Source organism: Leucopleurus acutus, assembly GCF_964270905.1.
Source record: "Leucopleurus acutus genome assembly, chromosome: 7".
In the NCBI taxonomy this organism is placed as follows: Eukaryota; Metazoa; Chordata; class Mammalia; order Artiodactyla; family Delphinidae; genus Leucopleurus; species Leucopleurus acutus.
Window position 1 is genome coordinate 54614133 of NC_139150.1, and position 13293 is coordinate 54627425.

Consider the following 13293-nt stretch of genomic DNA (forward strand, 5'->3'; position numbering starts at 1 on the left):
AACTATTTTCACAGCTGTCACTGCTAGAAGACTGTGATCTCTTCAAAAGAATGTCCCATTTATTTCCATACCTACTCACCCCCAGCTTCCAGGACAGGGCATGGCACATGGCTTGTAGTCAGTGATCAAATAAATGAATGAGCATGCATTGATTGGTTGGACACATCAGTGCAAATACTGTTTGGTTTTTTCTGTTTTTTTCTATTTTTTTTGGCCACACCATGCAGCATGAGGGACCTTAGTTCCCCGACCAGGGATCAAACCCATGGTCCCTGCAGTGGAAGCACGGTGTCTTAACCGCTGGACCGCCAGGGAAGTCTCTGCATATACTATTTGGGCAGGACAACTATACATCCTGGTTTTCCTAGGACAAGCCTGTTTTGCACAGATATTCCAGGGAAAGAGAACCCCTTTCACTCTCAAAATTGTCCCAATTTGAACAATAAAGCATGGTGTAATTACTCATGCACATTGTCCCTGCCTGCCCAGAACTAGGTCATCTCATTTTCCAGTTTCTCAGTTACTTTTCAAATTAACTATTTTTTAAAGTCTTCAAAATTCAAAATTATTAGTTATTCTCTGTACTCAAATCCAGCATCCATGGACCAAGAAAATAAAAATAAATACTGTGCTGCAAAATAAGAACACACAGGTTTCATTCCATTTTCTCATCAAATTCCTATCTACACCAACCTCCCATATGAGCGATGACACCCACTAAACCAACCAATCTCCCCTCTGGTTGAGGCTGCCCACAGTTCAAGCCAAGGGGAAATCGAGCCTGCCCACCCAGGTTGTGTGTTTGCCAGCCACACATCCACCACCCAGGGTTACAACATTCATTGTCTTATTGATAGTCCAGAGGCCCTGACTCAGTAATTACAGTAGAAACTAATAAATCTGCCCAGAAAAAAAAAAAAATCTCTTTTCCACATCATTCTACCCAGAGCTTGAAGAAAACACTTCTGAAAGATCAAAGAGAATCAGACTACCTCTTTTATGGAAAAATAAATGTGGTCTTTCACTCTACACACTTGAATTCCATTTGGACTCAAAGATGTCAACACGACCACTCAGAGCAAACGTAATCAAGAAATATTCCAAAGGTCACAAAAGACATTTCTAATAAATCACCAAACTAATTTTCCACACTGATGGAGAATGAACTAAGAAAAATACATTTTAAAATCTACATATGAAGGATGCTCAACATCACTAATTATTAGAGAAATGCAAATCAAAACTACAATGAGGCATCACCTCACACCAGTCAGAATGGCCATAATCAAAAAATCTACAAACAATAAATGCTGGAGAGGGTGTGGAGAAAAGGGAACCCTCTTGCACTGTTGGTGGGAATAGAAATTGACACAGCCACTATGGAGAACAGTATGGAGATTCCTTAAAAAACTAAAGATAGAACTACCATATGACCCAGCAATCCCACTACTGGGCATATACCCTGAAAAAGCCATAATTCAAAAAGAGTCATGTACCACAATGTTCCTTACAGCACTATTTACAGTAGCCAGGACATGGAAGCAACCTAAGTGTCCATCAACAGATGAATGGATAAAGAAGATGTGGTATATATATATACAATGGAATATTAGCCATAAAAAGAAACAAAATTGAGTTACTTGTAGTGAGGTGGATGGACCTAGAGACGGTCATACAGAGTGAAGTAAGTCAGAAAGAGAAAAACAAATACCGTATGCTAACATATATATATATATATATATATATATATATATATATATATATATATATATATGGAATCTATAAAAAAAAGGTTCTGATGAAACTACTAGCGGCAGGACAGGAATAAAGACGTAGACGTAGATGTAGAGAATGGACTTGAGGACATGGGGAGGGGGAAGGGTAAGCTGGGACGAAGTGAGAGAGTGGCATGGACATATATACACTACCAAATGTAAAATAGATAGCTAGTGGGAAGCAGCTGCATAGCACAGCGAGATCAGCTCGGTGCTTTGATCAGCTTGGGAGGGTGCAAGGGAGACGCAAGAGGGAGGGGGTATGGGGATATATGTATACATATAGCTGATTCACTTTGTTATACAGTAGAAACTAACACACCATTGTAAAGCAATTATATTCCAATAAAGATAAAAAAATTAAAATAAATAAAATAAAATCTACATATGAACAAACCTCAGGAGATCTAAAATATATCCCCTTAATCAGATCTTTTAGGAAAGATTACCACAGTTTTTTGTAATTTTAAAAACATTATTTCAGGGCGTGAAATTAGAGAAAAACCACAAAACAAATATGAACTAAAAGGAACATTAACTGTCATGTAGTTAATGATTTTGCTTAATGAGGATAAAGCCTCAAGTATTCAGCCTCTTAAAGTTTCTCTCATTATCTATTGTTTTTCATTAATCCTAGAAGTGCCGGGCAAAGAAACATAAACCACGATTTGCTATGAAACGTTTGCCCAAATCTGCTATGAATTTATTTTCAAGACAAAGTTCATGAAAGGCCAGTTCCTCAGGTAAAGTGGATTAAATGCCTTCTAAAGGGAAATAAAATTAAACCACTACCAAATGGAAGGTTTCTAAACTGTGTTTTGGGATGTAAAATCCAATTTGACAGACGCCTTATAAACTGTGGCCAATGCCCCATCTGATGAGAATTTCTGTGGTTTTGTTTTTACCTATACTAACGGGTTTGTAATTTATAGTGACACATATATGTCTACACTATGTTGGATATGTCTATACACAGATAAATATGGTGGCATCTCTTTCTTATGTAAAATCAATGGGAAAAAAATCTTGTGATTTAGTTGTATCTTTTTTAAATCACTGAGTTTGCATTAAATACTTGACAGACTGATGCCTTGTGGGATACAATTTGGAAGCTACGCTCTCTCTGATCTTTACCAGATGTTTCACTGGTGGTGTTTCAGCCTCAAGAGACAAAGAGGATATTAATGTTAATTTTATTTATTTAATCACATCAGGCAGATTTGATAAAAGGGAAAATTCAATATTTTAGCAATTTACCAACTCTTCAGAAACATCCATAGTAGCAAAAATGTTTTGAAGATCATTTTATATTAAAAGCAGAAAGGCTGCATTGTAGTTGTTAGGGGAAAGACTCTATTTTACCTTTAAAAATGGGAGCAATGTGACAGATTTGTCAGTTCCACTTTTAACTCAAGAGGCAAGGAGGTGGCAATGACATTCATTACTCAGCACAGATTCATCCCAACCTTTAACTGACTATTAATTGTAGAGAGAGAATACTCTGCATATGAAATGGACACTCAGTTGAAAGCCTTCTGCCACGACCAGCGCTGCTCTGTTATCTTCTTATCCCTTGTCTTGAATTTTATTCCAAGGGAACACGAAATTATCCTAATCATTGTCAGGACACCGATGATAATGAAAATGTACTTGCTACTAAACAGTGCCTCCCTACGCCTTAACTAAAATGACAAGGTAGGCTTTCATCTATCTAGAGTTCAGTGTCAGAATGTGGAAGCTTTTAGAGCACTAGTTCTCACCCTTTTGCACTTTAGAATCACCTGGAAGGCTACACACCCCACCAATTACATCACAGACTCTGGGGGTAGGACCCAGGTATGGGTATTTTATAAATCTTTTCAGGCAATTCCAATGTCAGCCAAAGTGGAAAACCACCTCCTTGGAGTAAGTAGGCAATGGCCAAACAACTTTCTAGTCTTAGAAAAATCGCTTAATTTCCCTAGGCTTTTTTCTTCTCTCTGAAAAACTGGTATGTGTGGAAGGGAGTTAAGAGTATTATACTCATTGATTTTCTTTTCTTTTCTTTTTAGATAAAAATATATATTTACAGTTATAAAATATTTCAAACAGGCAGCAAAGCATAGAAAATATTATAAGATACCTATGACAGCTGTATTGCCACCACCAAACATTTTAATATTCTGCCATATTTGTTTCATTTCTCTCCCTCTTTGGATAAAAGATACATCCCGTGTCTTCCTATTTCTTTCATCTCTAGAAGTATCCACTATCCTAAGGTTATCCTGCCTACATGATTTTATTGTTTAACCAAGTAATTATGTATCTACAACAACTGTATAATACTGCTTAGCATGTGTTTAAATATACATAAATTATATTACACTGTATATACCCTTTTGCATGTAATTGTTTCATTCAACATTGTTATCTATTTATCCATGTTGTTATCTATCTATCTATCTATCCATGTTGTTATCTATCAATCTATATATCGATTTATATATAGCTTCTTAATTTTAAATTCCTTTACTATTTCATTAGGAATAAACCACAGTTTGTTGACTCACCTTATCTATGGACAGATAGGTTATTTATACTTTTTTAAAAAAACAGAGGCATGGGGACTTCCCTGGTGGCGCAGTGGTTAAGAATCCGCCTCCCAATGCCGGGGACATGGGTTTGAGCCCTGGTCCGGGAAGATCCCACATGCTGCGGAGCAGCTAAGCCCATGTGCCACAACTACTGAGCCTGGGCTCTAGAGCCCACAAGTCACAACTACTGAGCCCGGGTGCCACAACTACTGAAGCCCGCATACCTAAAGCCCGTGCTCCACAACAAGAGAAGCCACCACAATGAGAAGCCTGCGTGATGCAACAAAGAGTAGCCCCCGCTTGCAGCAAATGAAGACCCAACGCAGCCAAAAATAAATAAATTTATAACAAAAAGCAAAGGCATGTCTTCCTGCCACCAAGAGTCGCTCTAGGATAGACACTTAGACATGGTTTTGTTGGATATGCTCATCTTCACGTTTGCTAGATATTCTCAAAAATTTTTCCAAGTGGTTACACTAGTTTACTCTCACTAACAATGTTAAAACATTCCCTTCTCCATACCCTCCAATACTTGACATTATGAGAATTTATTTTTTTTTTTTTGTGGTACGCGGGCCTCTCACTGTTGTGGCCTCTCCCGTTGCGGAGCACATGCTCCGGACGCGCAGGCTCAGCGGCCATGGCTCACAGGCCTAGCCGCTCCACGGCATGTGGGATCTTCCCGGACTGGGGCACGAACCCGTGTCCCCTGCATCGGCAGGCGGACTCTCAACCACTGCGCCACCAGGGAAGCCCAAGAATTTATTAATTGTTGCCAATATGAAGATTGTGGAGTGATAATTAATAATTATGCCTAGATATTTTCCTGAGGTCCCTTCTAGTCAGGTAATTGTGGTCACCACATCAATGCCAAGTCTTATCAAAATAATAAAATAAAGGGTGTGGGGAAAAAAAAGCCTTCTTCCGTATTTTACAATGAATTTACTTTTCCTCAAGAAATGTCTTACATGGCTAAGGCTGGCCCATAACCCATAAATCAGGCCATAAAAGAGGAATGGGGACATGGCCCCAGCTCTGTATTTATTTTCTTGTATTCCATAATCCAATGTTACTTAAAAAGCAAACGGCCCAATAGTCAAGCCAAAGCAAATACTTTGCATTTTGCCAGGCAAAATGTCTGTGGAGAAATGAGTCAATTCATACAAGATTCAAAGCTGTCTTTGGTCAGTGACATTTTTGTGAAAATCTGTGGGTGGGTAAAAGTTTTACAAAATTCCTTTTTGCTATTGGATAAAATTCATCCAGGAAAAATAAGCAAAATTTAAGTGGCGACCCACATTCCCCCTAATTCCCTCATTAACACTCCCTAACCTCCCAGCCCAACTGCTTTCTTTTGTGCACAAAGGCCAGGATCGGTGTTTCTGATCCTGGCAACAGAACCCTGTCCCTCTGCTCACTCTGCCCTGATCAGATAGGCTTTCTCATGAGAAGTGTGTCTGATCTCATTCAGAGGACACCTTCCTGGGAACGCTACTGAGGTGTTGCATACTCTTCAACTTAATGGCAAAAAGACCTACTACGGTAAAAATATTCTCAGTGTGCACTCAGTGGAACACTTACTATGGCTACTGTTAGGGATGGTTAGTGTACATCTATAGTTTGGGGTTATTCTTTACATCTTTTAGGAACATGAAACACGGGGTTGGGAAAGAAACTAATTATAAGGCTCCATTACTTGCTCTGACTTGAGAAGTTGAAACCTTATCATCTCAGAAAAACATAATAGAATTCAGCAAAGTTATACCTGGGAATGTTCAAAAGTTCTGATAATTCTGAGATTAATCAATGTTGAGGTTGGTCTAAGCTCAGGAAGGTCTAAATAGAATGATCTGGCACCTACAAATCGCTTTATTAGTAGACAGAAGTGAATGGACTCAGGTGTTTTTAATATAATATTGCCATATTCCAGTTTCTGATTTAACTGAGGTCCGTCTGTCTGACTGCTGAGGCCTTTACTTCTCAAGGCCTTTGCCGATGGCTGGGAATATCTCTGTAATCAAGGCCAAGAGCGGGAAGAGAGCAGCTGGTTTGGCTCTCCACAGAAGTAGTAAGAATGAGATCTACAGAGGGTGGAGTTGTTTGGGTGGGAAAGGGAAAAGAAACCATTCTCTCCTTCCAGTAAGTTTAACCAAATAATAAATTAACAATCCTCCCCCAGTTCTGCCACCTAAAGTCCTGAGAGATCTGAATCCCAGAGTTCTGGGTAAGGCTGAGGAGTTACAGTCAGAGACTCTGAGAATGTGTTCTCCCATGCATGAGATGGAATTTGGCATCAAGGGAGGACACCAGTGGTAGCCTCTTACTGTAAGCAGGCTGTCACTGAATAGCCCTTTCACACATCCTCCTTTTCACATGACTTCCAGAAGCTCATTGTGCTGCCTGTAGTCATGGTCACCAAACACAATTGGGTCATCACATCTTTCTTGGGTCAATAAGCTAAGTGAGTGAAAAGGATGACTAACTCTAACTATGGTCCACAGAAAATTAACAGCAGTTAAACATACGTAAAACAAAAGTGGACAGGGTCTTATAATTTAAACTGCTCCTAGCCTTTGCAGCATGTGACACAGCCACAAAAACCCAAAGATCACTTCATGTCTCCAAAAGAAGAATGTGGTCATTTACTTGGCAAGGATCTTGAGCTTTGAATCAACGGCCATCAGTTTCTAAAAAAGTGAGAGATGAAACTGTTCAGTTTTAAGAGTTCTGTGTCTGGATTCCAAGAGTGTAAAGACTGGTTTTGCAAGAGGCAGAAGAATGCCTCTTTTTCAGATGCGCATCCACATTAAGCACAACGTCTTCTCTCCACGGGCTACAACTTGAGAGGCTGCTCAACTTTCAGGGCAAAATTATTTGCTGCCAGTTAGCTACAACCCTACAAATCAAGCAGATGACAGGCAGCAACATAACAGTTTTCACAAGACACGATGCTCATGATATGTACGTCTTATATTCCTGCTAAAAATATACAGTCCCAAGGCAAGAACTGCAGCATTAGTCAGCCCCTAAGAAACCCTGTTTTGTACAATACATTTGCACTATAACATGTGATTTAATGCTTTGTGGGTCTAGATTTGATATGTTATTAAACCTAGCAATCTAAATTTTGCAAAGATTCCATCTAGAAATGGGGAGTAGGCAGACCAGGGGAAAGAGAAAAATCACCTCCCATACCCATCTTGAATAATACCATGAAAAGCTATGCAGACGCCTGCAAACATTCACCTCTCAGCTTATTCTTTCACTAAAGTATTTCTATTTTTAATAGTCATCATGCACTTTAGCAAAAGTCAACTTTATAAAGTTATATGCCTTTTCAAAATCTGGGGATAGTGGGAAAATAGGGAAATCCTTTTGCACAAAAATTAATTTTGCAATGCAAAAAAAAATATTTTTTTGGATAATTCAAGCCTATATGTTTATTTCAGTAAAGCCAAATCCAGCAAACTATTTTCAGCCAGGATTAGTCAGAACTAAAAGGCTGGACTGTTTTCCTTCAGAGACTGAATGTCTTCCTTGCCTGCAATAGGCCGGTGTGTTCCAAACAGAGTAAACGGAATTGCCTTCAATTGCTTGTCTCTTTCTGGCATTTTTAATGCAGAACCTTACTGACAGAGTAAGGTTTTGTTGGCTGGAATGTAATTATTCTTTTCAGTCATATAACCTGGCATTCTTACAATGTATGAGTTTCAAGTTTTCCTTAAGAAGAATCATAACATGGGGCATAATGTAAGGACAAGAAATGCAATTTCATTCCTCCAGAAATTATTAAAACTCTTTCAAAAATACCTACTGGATGGTGAAAAAGCACTTCTAATACTTGCCTTACAACTATCACCTGTTTGGTTTGCTTTTCCATGAATCTGACAACTTGGCCAATCTATAATCAAGCATAAACATGGTAAACATGGCCCAGATTCTTTATTATCAAGACATACTACAGAAAGAAGGGACTCTGGCTGGGGGAACCACCATCTAAATAAGTTCCTTTTCCAAATGATATATATTTTTTACACACATTAAGTGACCTGTAGCATATTCAATATCCAGGGAATACCTAAAATTCTCAGATTGTTAACTGTAAAAGAAATATTCCTGTCCATCTAAACTAATATAAAACACATGCTCTTCTTTTTCCAAGAGTTAAGCGAGCTGTCTGAGATTGTGCAAAGCCACCCTGGGATCCCAAGGGTGATGTCCTGCTTGTAAACCCTGAGGGTTTCTGTTAGGTGTGAAATGTTTGTGCAACCATCTAAGAGTCATATTATTCAAAAACAGTAAATTCTGCCAAGAAACAGAGATAGTTCCAGGATTGATGCTGTGAAAGGGGGAAGTGGGGAGAAAGAGACACCATGCCCGCTTCCTTCAACACCAAAGACACAGTCCCCTCTGGGTTCTTTCTCCTTATACATTTTCCACCAAACTCCCTCTCCTTAAAGTCAGGGAGATCCAGTAAGACTCAGCTCCTGTGGTAACCCTGAGTGTTTTCATGCTGGCTATAAATCATTAACTAGTCTTACAACCTTGGAGGGTGCAGTGTGCAGGCGTGTGGGTGTATGCAGCAACACTTTTACTAGCCAAGTTGCTAAGTGTGAGTTCCTTTCTAAATATCAGAACCACCCCTCTAACCCTAACACTCACCCAGTTATTGGAGGGAAGGGAAAATCACTGAATATTTAATTTGGAAAATAGCTAAAGCTTGATGGTGGTGTAGTGTGTGTTCCTCTGCCCTGCACATTTCAGCAACTTCAAGCTGGTGCCTGGTGGGAATCAATTTTCCAAGACTTTGGACAGTGTGGCAGCGTGAACCTCCCCGATCATGTACATCTGCAGAAGAGAATCTAGAAGTGGAGATATACCCCAGCCACTAATAATTAAAGAAAACTTCCCCTTTCTCAGGCTGAAGAGGATACCTAGGTACCATGGATACCTAGACCCCTAGCATCCAAACTCCATAAAAGAAAAAAATGCCGCCTAACTTGTGGCAGCGTTTGTTAAACCACATACACCTTCAATGAACTCCCGTGGGCTTTAGGCGACTCACCGAACACTTGTTGGGCTTCTCCCCCGAGTGGACTCTCATGTGAATCAACAGTTTATAGCGGGCATTGAATGGCTTGTACCTTCGAGGACAACCGGCCCAGAAACAAGTGAAGTCTTCCCCTTTGCGCTGATCTATGTGAACCTTCTCGATGTGCCGCACAAGTTCCTCCTGCTGGTCATACAAGGCGCTGCAGTCAATCCAGCGACAGCAGTGCTTGCCCCCAACGTCTTCCATCTCCCCATCCTCCTCCAGGGCGGCCTGAGGCAGGGCCAGCGGTTGGGTGTGGTGGACGAGCTCTGGGTGAGGCAGGTGCGGGTGGGCGTGGTAGGGGGGCGGGGGGCCTTGGGGCGGAGGTGGCAGAGGAGGCAGAGGGGGTGCCGGGGGCAAGTCCAGAGCGCCGCCCGGGAAGTCATCCAGGCGCTCCGTCTTTAGCAGGCCCGCCGGCTGGCCGTCAGAGTCCAGCAGGCCGTGCTGCACCACCATGTTGTTGACCAGGCCGGGCTGCAGTCCGCCGTGCTCCAGTTGCTGCATGCGCTCATACTCCAGCACGCTGTCCTCGTCGTAGGCTGGAAGAGCCAGGCCACCACTAGCCACCCGCACGCCCTTCTGGCTGCTTGGCACCGAGCCTGGCTGGGGAATACAGCTGCCGCGCACCCCCAGGAAATGCCCATAGACCTCTGGCTGTGGGGACATGTTGGCCGGGGAAGACCTTGACCCGTTGATGTAGGCGACCAAGGACGTGGGCGAGGTGCGGATGATGGTATTGAAGTCTATCCCAATGCCATCGGACAACGGGGACAAGGACAGTGCTCTCTTCTTGGAGCGGGCCGAGTGGGACCTGGCCGAAGAGTGCCGGGAACTAGGGTAAGGAGAGTGGCTATTTTCCATCCCGAACAGGTAGGATGGCAATGAGTTAGAGACACTGTTGCTGGGCATGGCTGTCCCAGGAGGAAGGCTGAGGAGGTCCCCTAGATCAATGCCATTCTGAGAGCTGTGGTTGGAGGAGAGCGAAGGGAGAGCCCTGTAGCCGTGAGACCACTCTTGCTTCACGCTCAAGGCTGACTGACTTTCTGTCAGACTCAAAGTTGAGGATGCCAAAGACTCATGCGAAATAAGGGACCTGGAACAGCAGCCAGAAGGCGGGGAGAAAAAAAAAGACAAACATTTTAGCAGGATATGGATTGCCTAAGAGCTAAAAGAACATTGCATTGACAATCCCTTAAGTATTTCCCCTAATTACATTCTCGGCTAAACACACATTCTTTGGCTAAGATAAAACCCAAGGCTTTTAGTTCCAGGTAAATAACATTTTACCAAGAAGAACAATAAAAGCTAATGCTCACTGGAATAATAAAACAAAAAGATCTACTGTTATAAATAATCTTAATACTTTAAATGATAATAAATCGTCCTTGCTTTATTTTTAAATATCTTTTTTTAATACAGGGAAAAAATTAGAGACCTAGGAATAATTATTGAAGCTTGTTATGGCAAACCAAATAAACAAGTATTTATTAAGCATCTACTGTGTGCAGCACACTACAAATAGGCATTGCAGAACACAAGTCTAAACAGAGTCCCAGCCTTTGAGTGAAATCTGTTTGGTGAGGTAAAACATAAACCTATGCTTAATTTGAAAAGAAAAAAAAAGTAAATCCTCAAAGTCATCCAGGGGACCCAATAATAATTTCACAAGTTTATTTCACTGACATTAAGGAATTTTAAATGTTTCTATAAAAGACAGCAATTCACACTGTAAGTACTCAGTCACAACATCAAATTGCCCCAGAAATAAAATATATATAAAATACAGCTGTAATATATATGGGAGTGACAGCCTGAAATCAAGTCATATTTGTAATTATGCATTTGGGCCGTGCAGGGTTTAATCACACCTGCTAGTTTTGTATCTTCCATGAACTGTTGTCCTTGAATCACAGCAGATTTGGACTGAGAGCAAAGCATTTGCTTTAAGTACTTCACTTTTGCAACAATTCCTCTCCTGTCCTTCTTACCCTTTACAAAACATGCCTCACATGTCACAACAGTTAGCTGAATAACAGAATGCTTTGTAATGTAGTCTGGCCACTTTAAAATTCATTTTGCTTTACTATGACATCATTGCCTTAAAAATCATTGAAGAGAAAAGCTATGCCCTTTGGATGGAAAATTTGTCACAAAGAGGCTGGACATAATTCATAATTCACTGTACTCCCAACTCAGAATAGTGTATTCTGAGTTGTAGTGTATCAGAAAAACCTGACTTCTTTATATGTACTTGCACTGGCTTTCTACAGAGATCTTTTTTCTGACAAAAAATTCAAAATAAAATATTGTATAGAATGTCTATCTTCCCAGAATGAACCCATTTACTACTTCCAGCTGTTAAACAGCAACCTGTTGCAAAAGAACTGAGGGAAAAATAGAAGCATTCTCATCCCATCTGTTCCTCTTCTTTTCACAAAATGGAAGCCAGAAACACTTTCCTACAAGCATGAGAAATCAGCAAGAAAACATCTCAGCTCCGAAATGCACAGTATAAGGTGGTAGATAACACCATTGTCGATGTGGTGTTTCCATCAAGTGAAGTAATGTTTACCAATGACAAACACAGCAGGAATTTACGTCCAGTTGCCCTTGACACAGATTTCTTTTCCTCTGTCCAGATCCTTATATTTGGACTGAAGTCCTGCAAGCCCCAGAGTGGTTTCTGAACCATCTGTTTTTTAATTCCCCATGGACACTTCCAATTATTTTCCCAGCATACCTGCAGCTTGTAGCTCTCCCTGCAGAGCTCAGCTGAAGGCTCCTGGTGATAGGATGTCAAGGGCCTTTTGGTCCCTTCCCCAGGGAGATAACAGAATTGCTTTCTGACCCAAGTCCAATCAGTAGTCGTGTCATATATGAGGCAAAGACAACTGACTTTGCTTTACACCCTGAGGTTTAGATGGTTTATATAACATTCTCAAATGGTGCATTTGCCTGGTCACTGTCATACTGGAGGATTTCAGATTTTTAAGCAGTGAATGGCAGGCAGAAAGTATTTTACCCATCTGTATATACTTTGCATTTGAAATTATATTATTTGGTTTGAGGGCTGCCTATAGTGAGTGAGACATGTTCATTTGTTCCACTGTCAAGAGATGTTTCTTATTTTTCTCAAAATACACCTAAAGTATCGTTCGATTTAAATTTGAGCATAACCCCATGCAGGCACATTCCTTAACTCCTTGGACATCTCAGTTTTCTAAGACAGTTATCATATATTTTTCAGAAAGCAAATTCTATGTTCTATTCACTAAGGCAGTTATATGAATGGAGAACTCTCTCTTCTATCTTAAACACCTAATAAGAACAAAATTTCCTACAAATGGCCTTTGCCTAGCAGCCTACCTCCCTTCTAAGCAATTACCCCAGATCTTTTAATATTTCAAAGTTCTAATCCATGAAACCTGCCCCAAAGATAGTAGCTCTCAGTAAAAGTCCTCTTTCCAGAAAAATTATATACTGTCTGTACTGAGCCTTAAACATAGCTAACTTCAAGCATCTGTGGGTGTTATCTTCCTCAATAAAATTCAAAGTCCTCCAAAAAAAGGGGTCATTTTTATCTCCGCCAGTACCCACCAGAGTGTTAAAGTTTTCCAAAAAAATATTGATTAAGGTGAGTAATCAATCAATATAATGATAACCATCATTTTTAATTTATGAAGTATTTTCCCTTTGTATTATTTCATTTAATACAGCCTGTGAAGTAAGTAAATTGGATTGCTTAAATAACCTCTGTTTTACAGAGAATAAAACCAAGGTTCTGTGAAATTCCTCCCAGTGACACCAGAAAAAGGACCAAAACTCCTTAAAGAAGTACAAATAGAGCAGCATT

At 40.5% G+C, this 13293-nt stretch overlaps 1 protein-coding gene across 1 annotated transcript in view; it reads right to left on the bottom strand.

Moving 5' to 3' along the window:
• The window catches only part of GLIS3 (GLIS family zinc finger 3), a gene marked incomplete at both ends in the record, with an annotated part of 489936 nt that overhangs the window by 310604 nt on the left and 166039 nt on the right, over nucleotides 1-13293 (bottom strand). Inside the window, one exon of the mRNA XM_082842537.1 lies at nucleotides 9414-10533. Within this exon, the coding sequence (XP_082698663.1) occupies nucleotides 9414-10533 (1120 nt within the window). The remainder of the gene's footprint in view (nucleotides 1-9413; nucleotides 10534-13293) is intronic.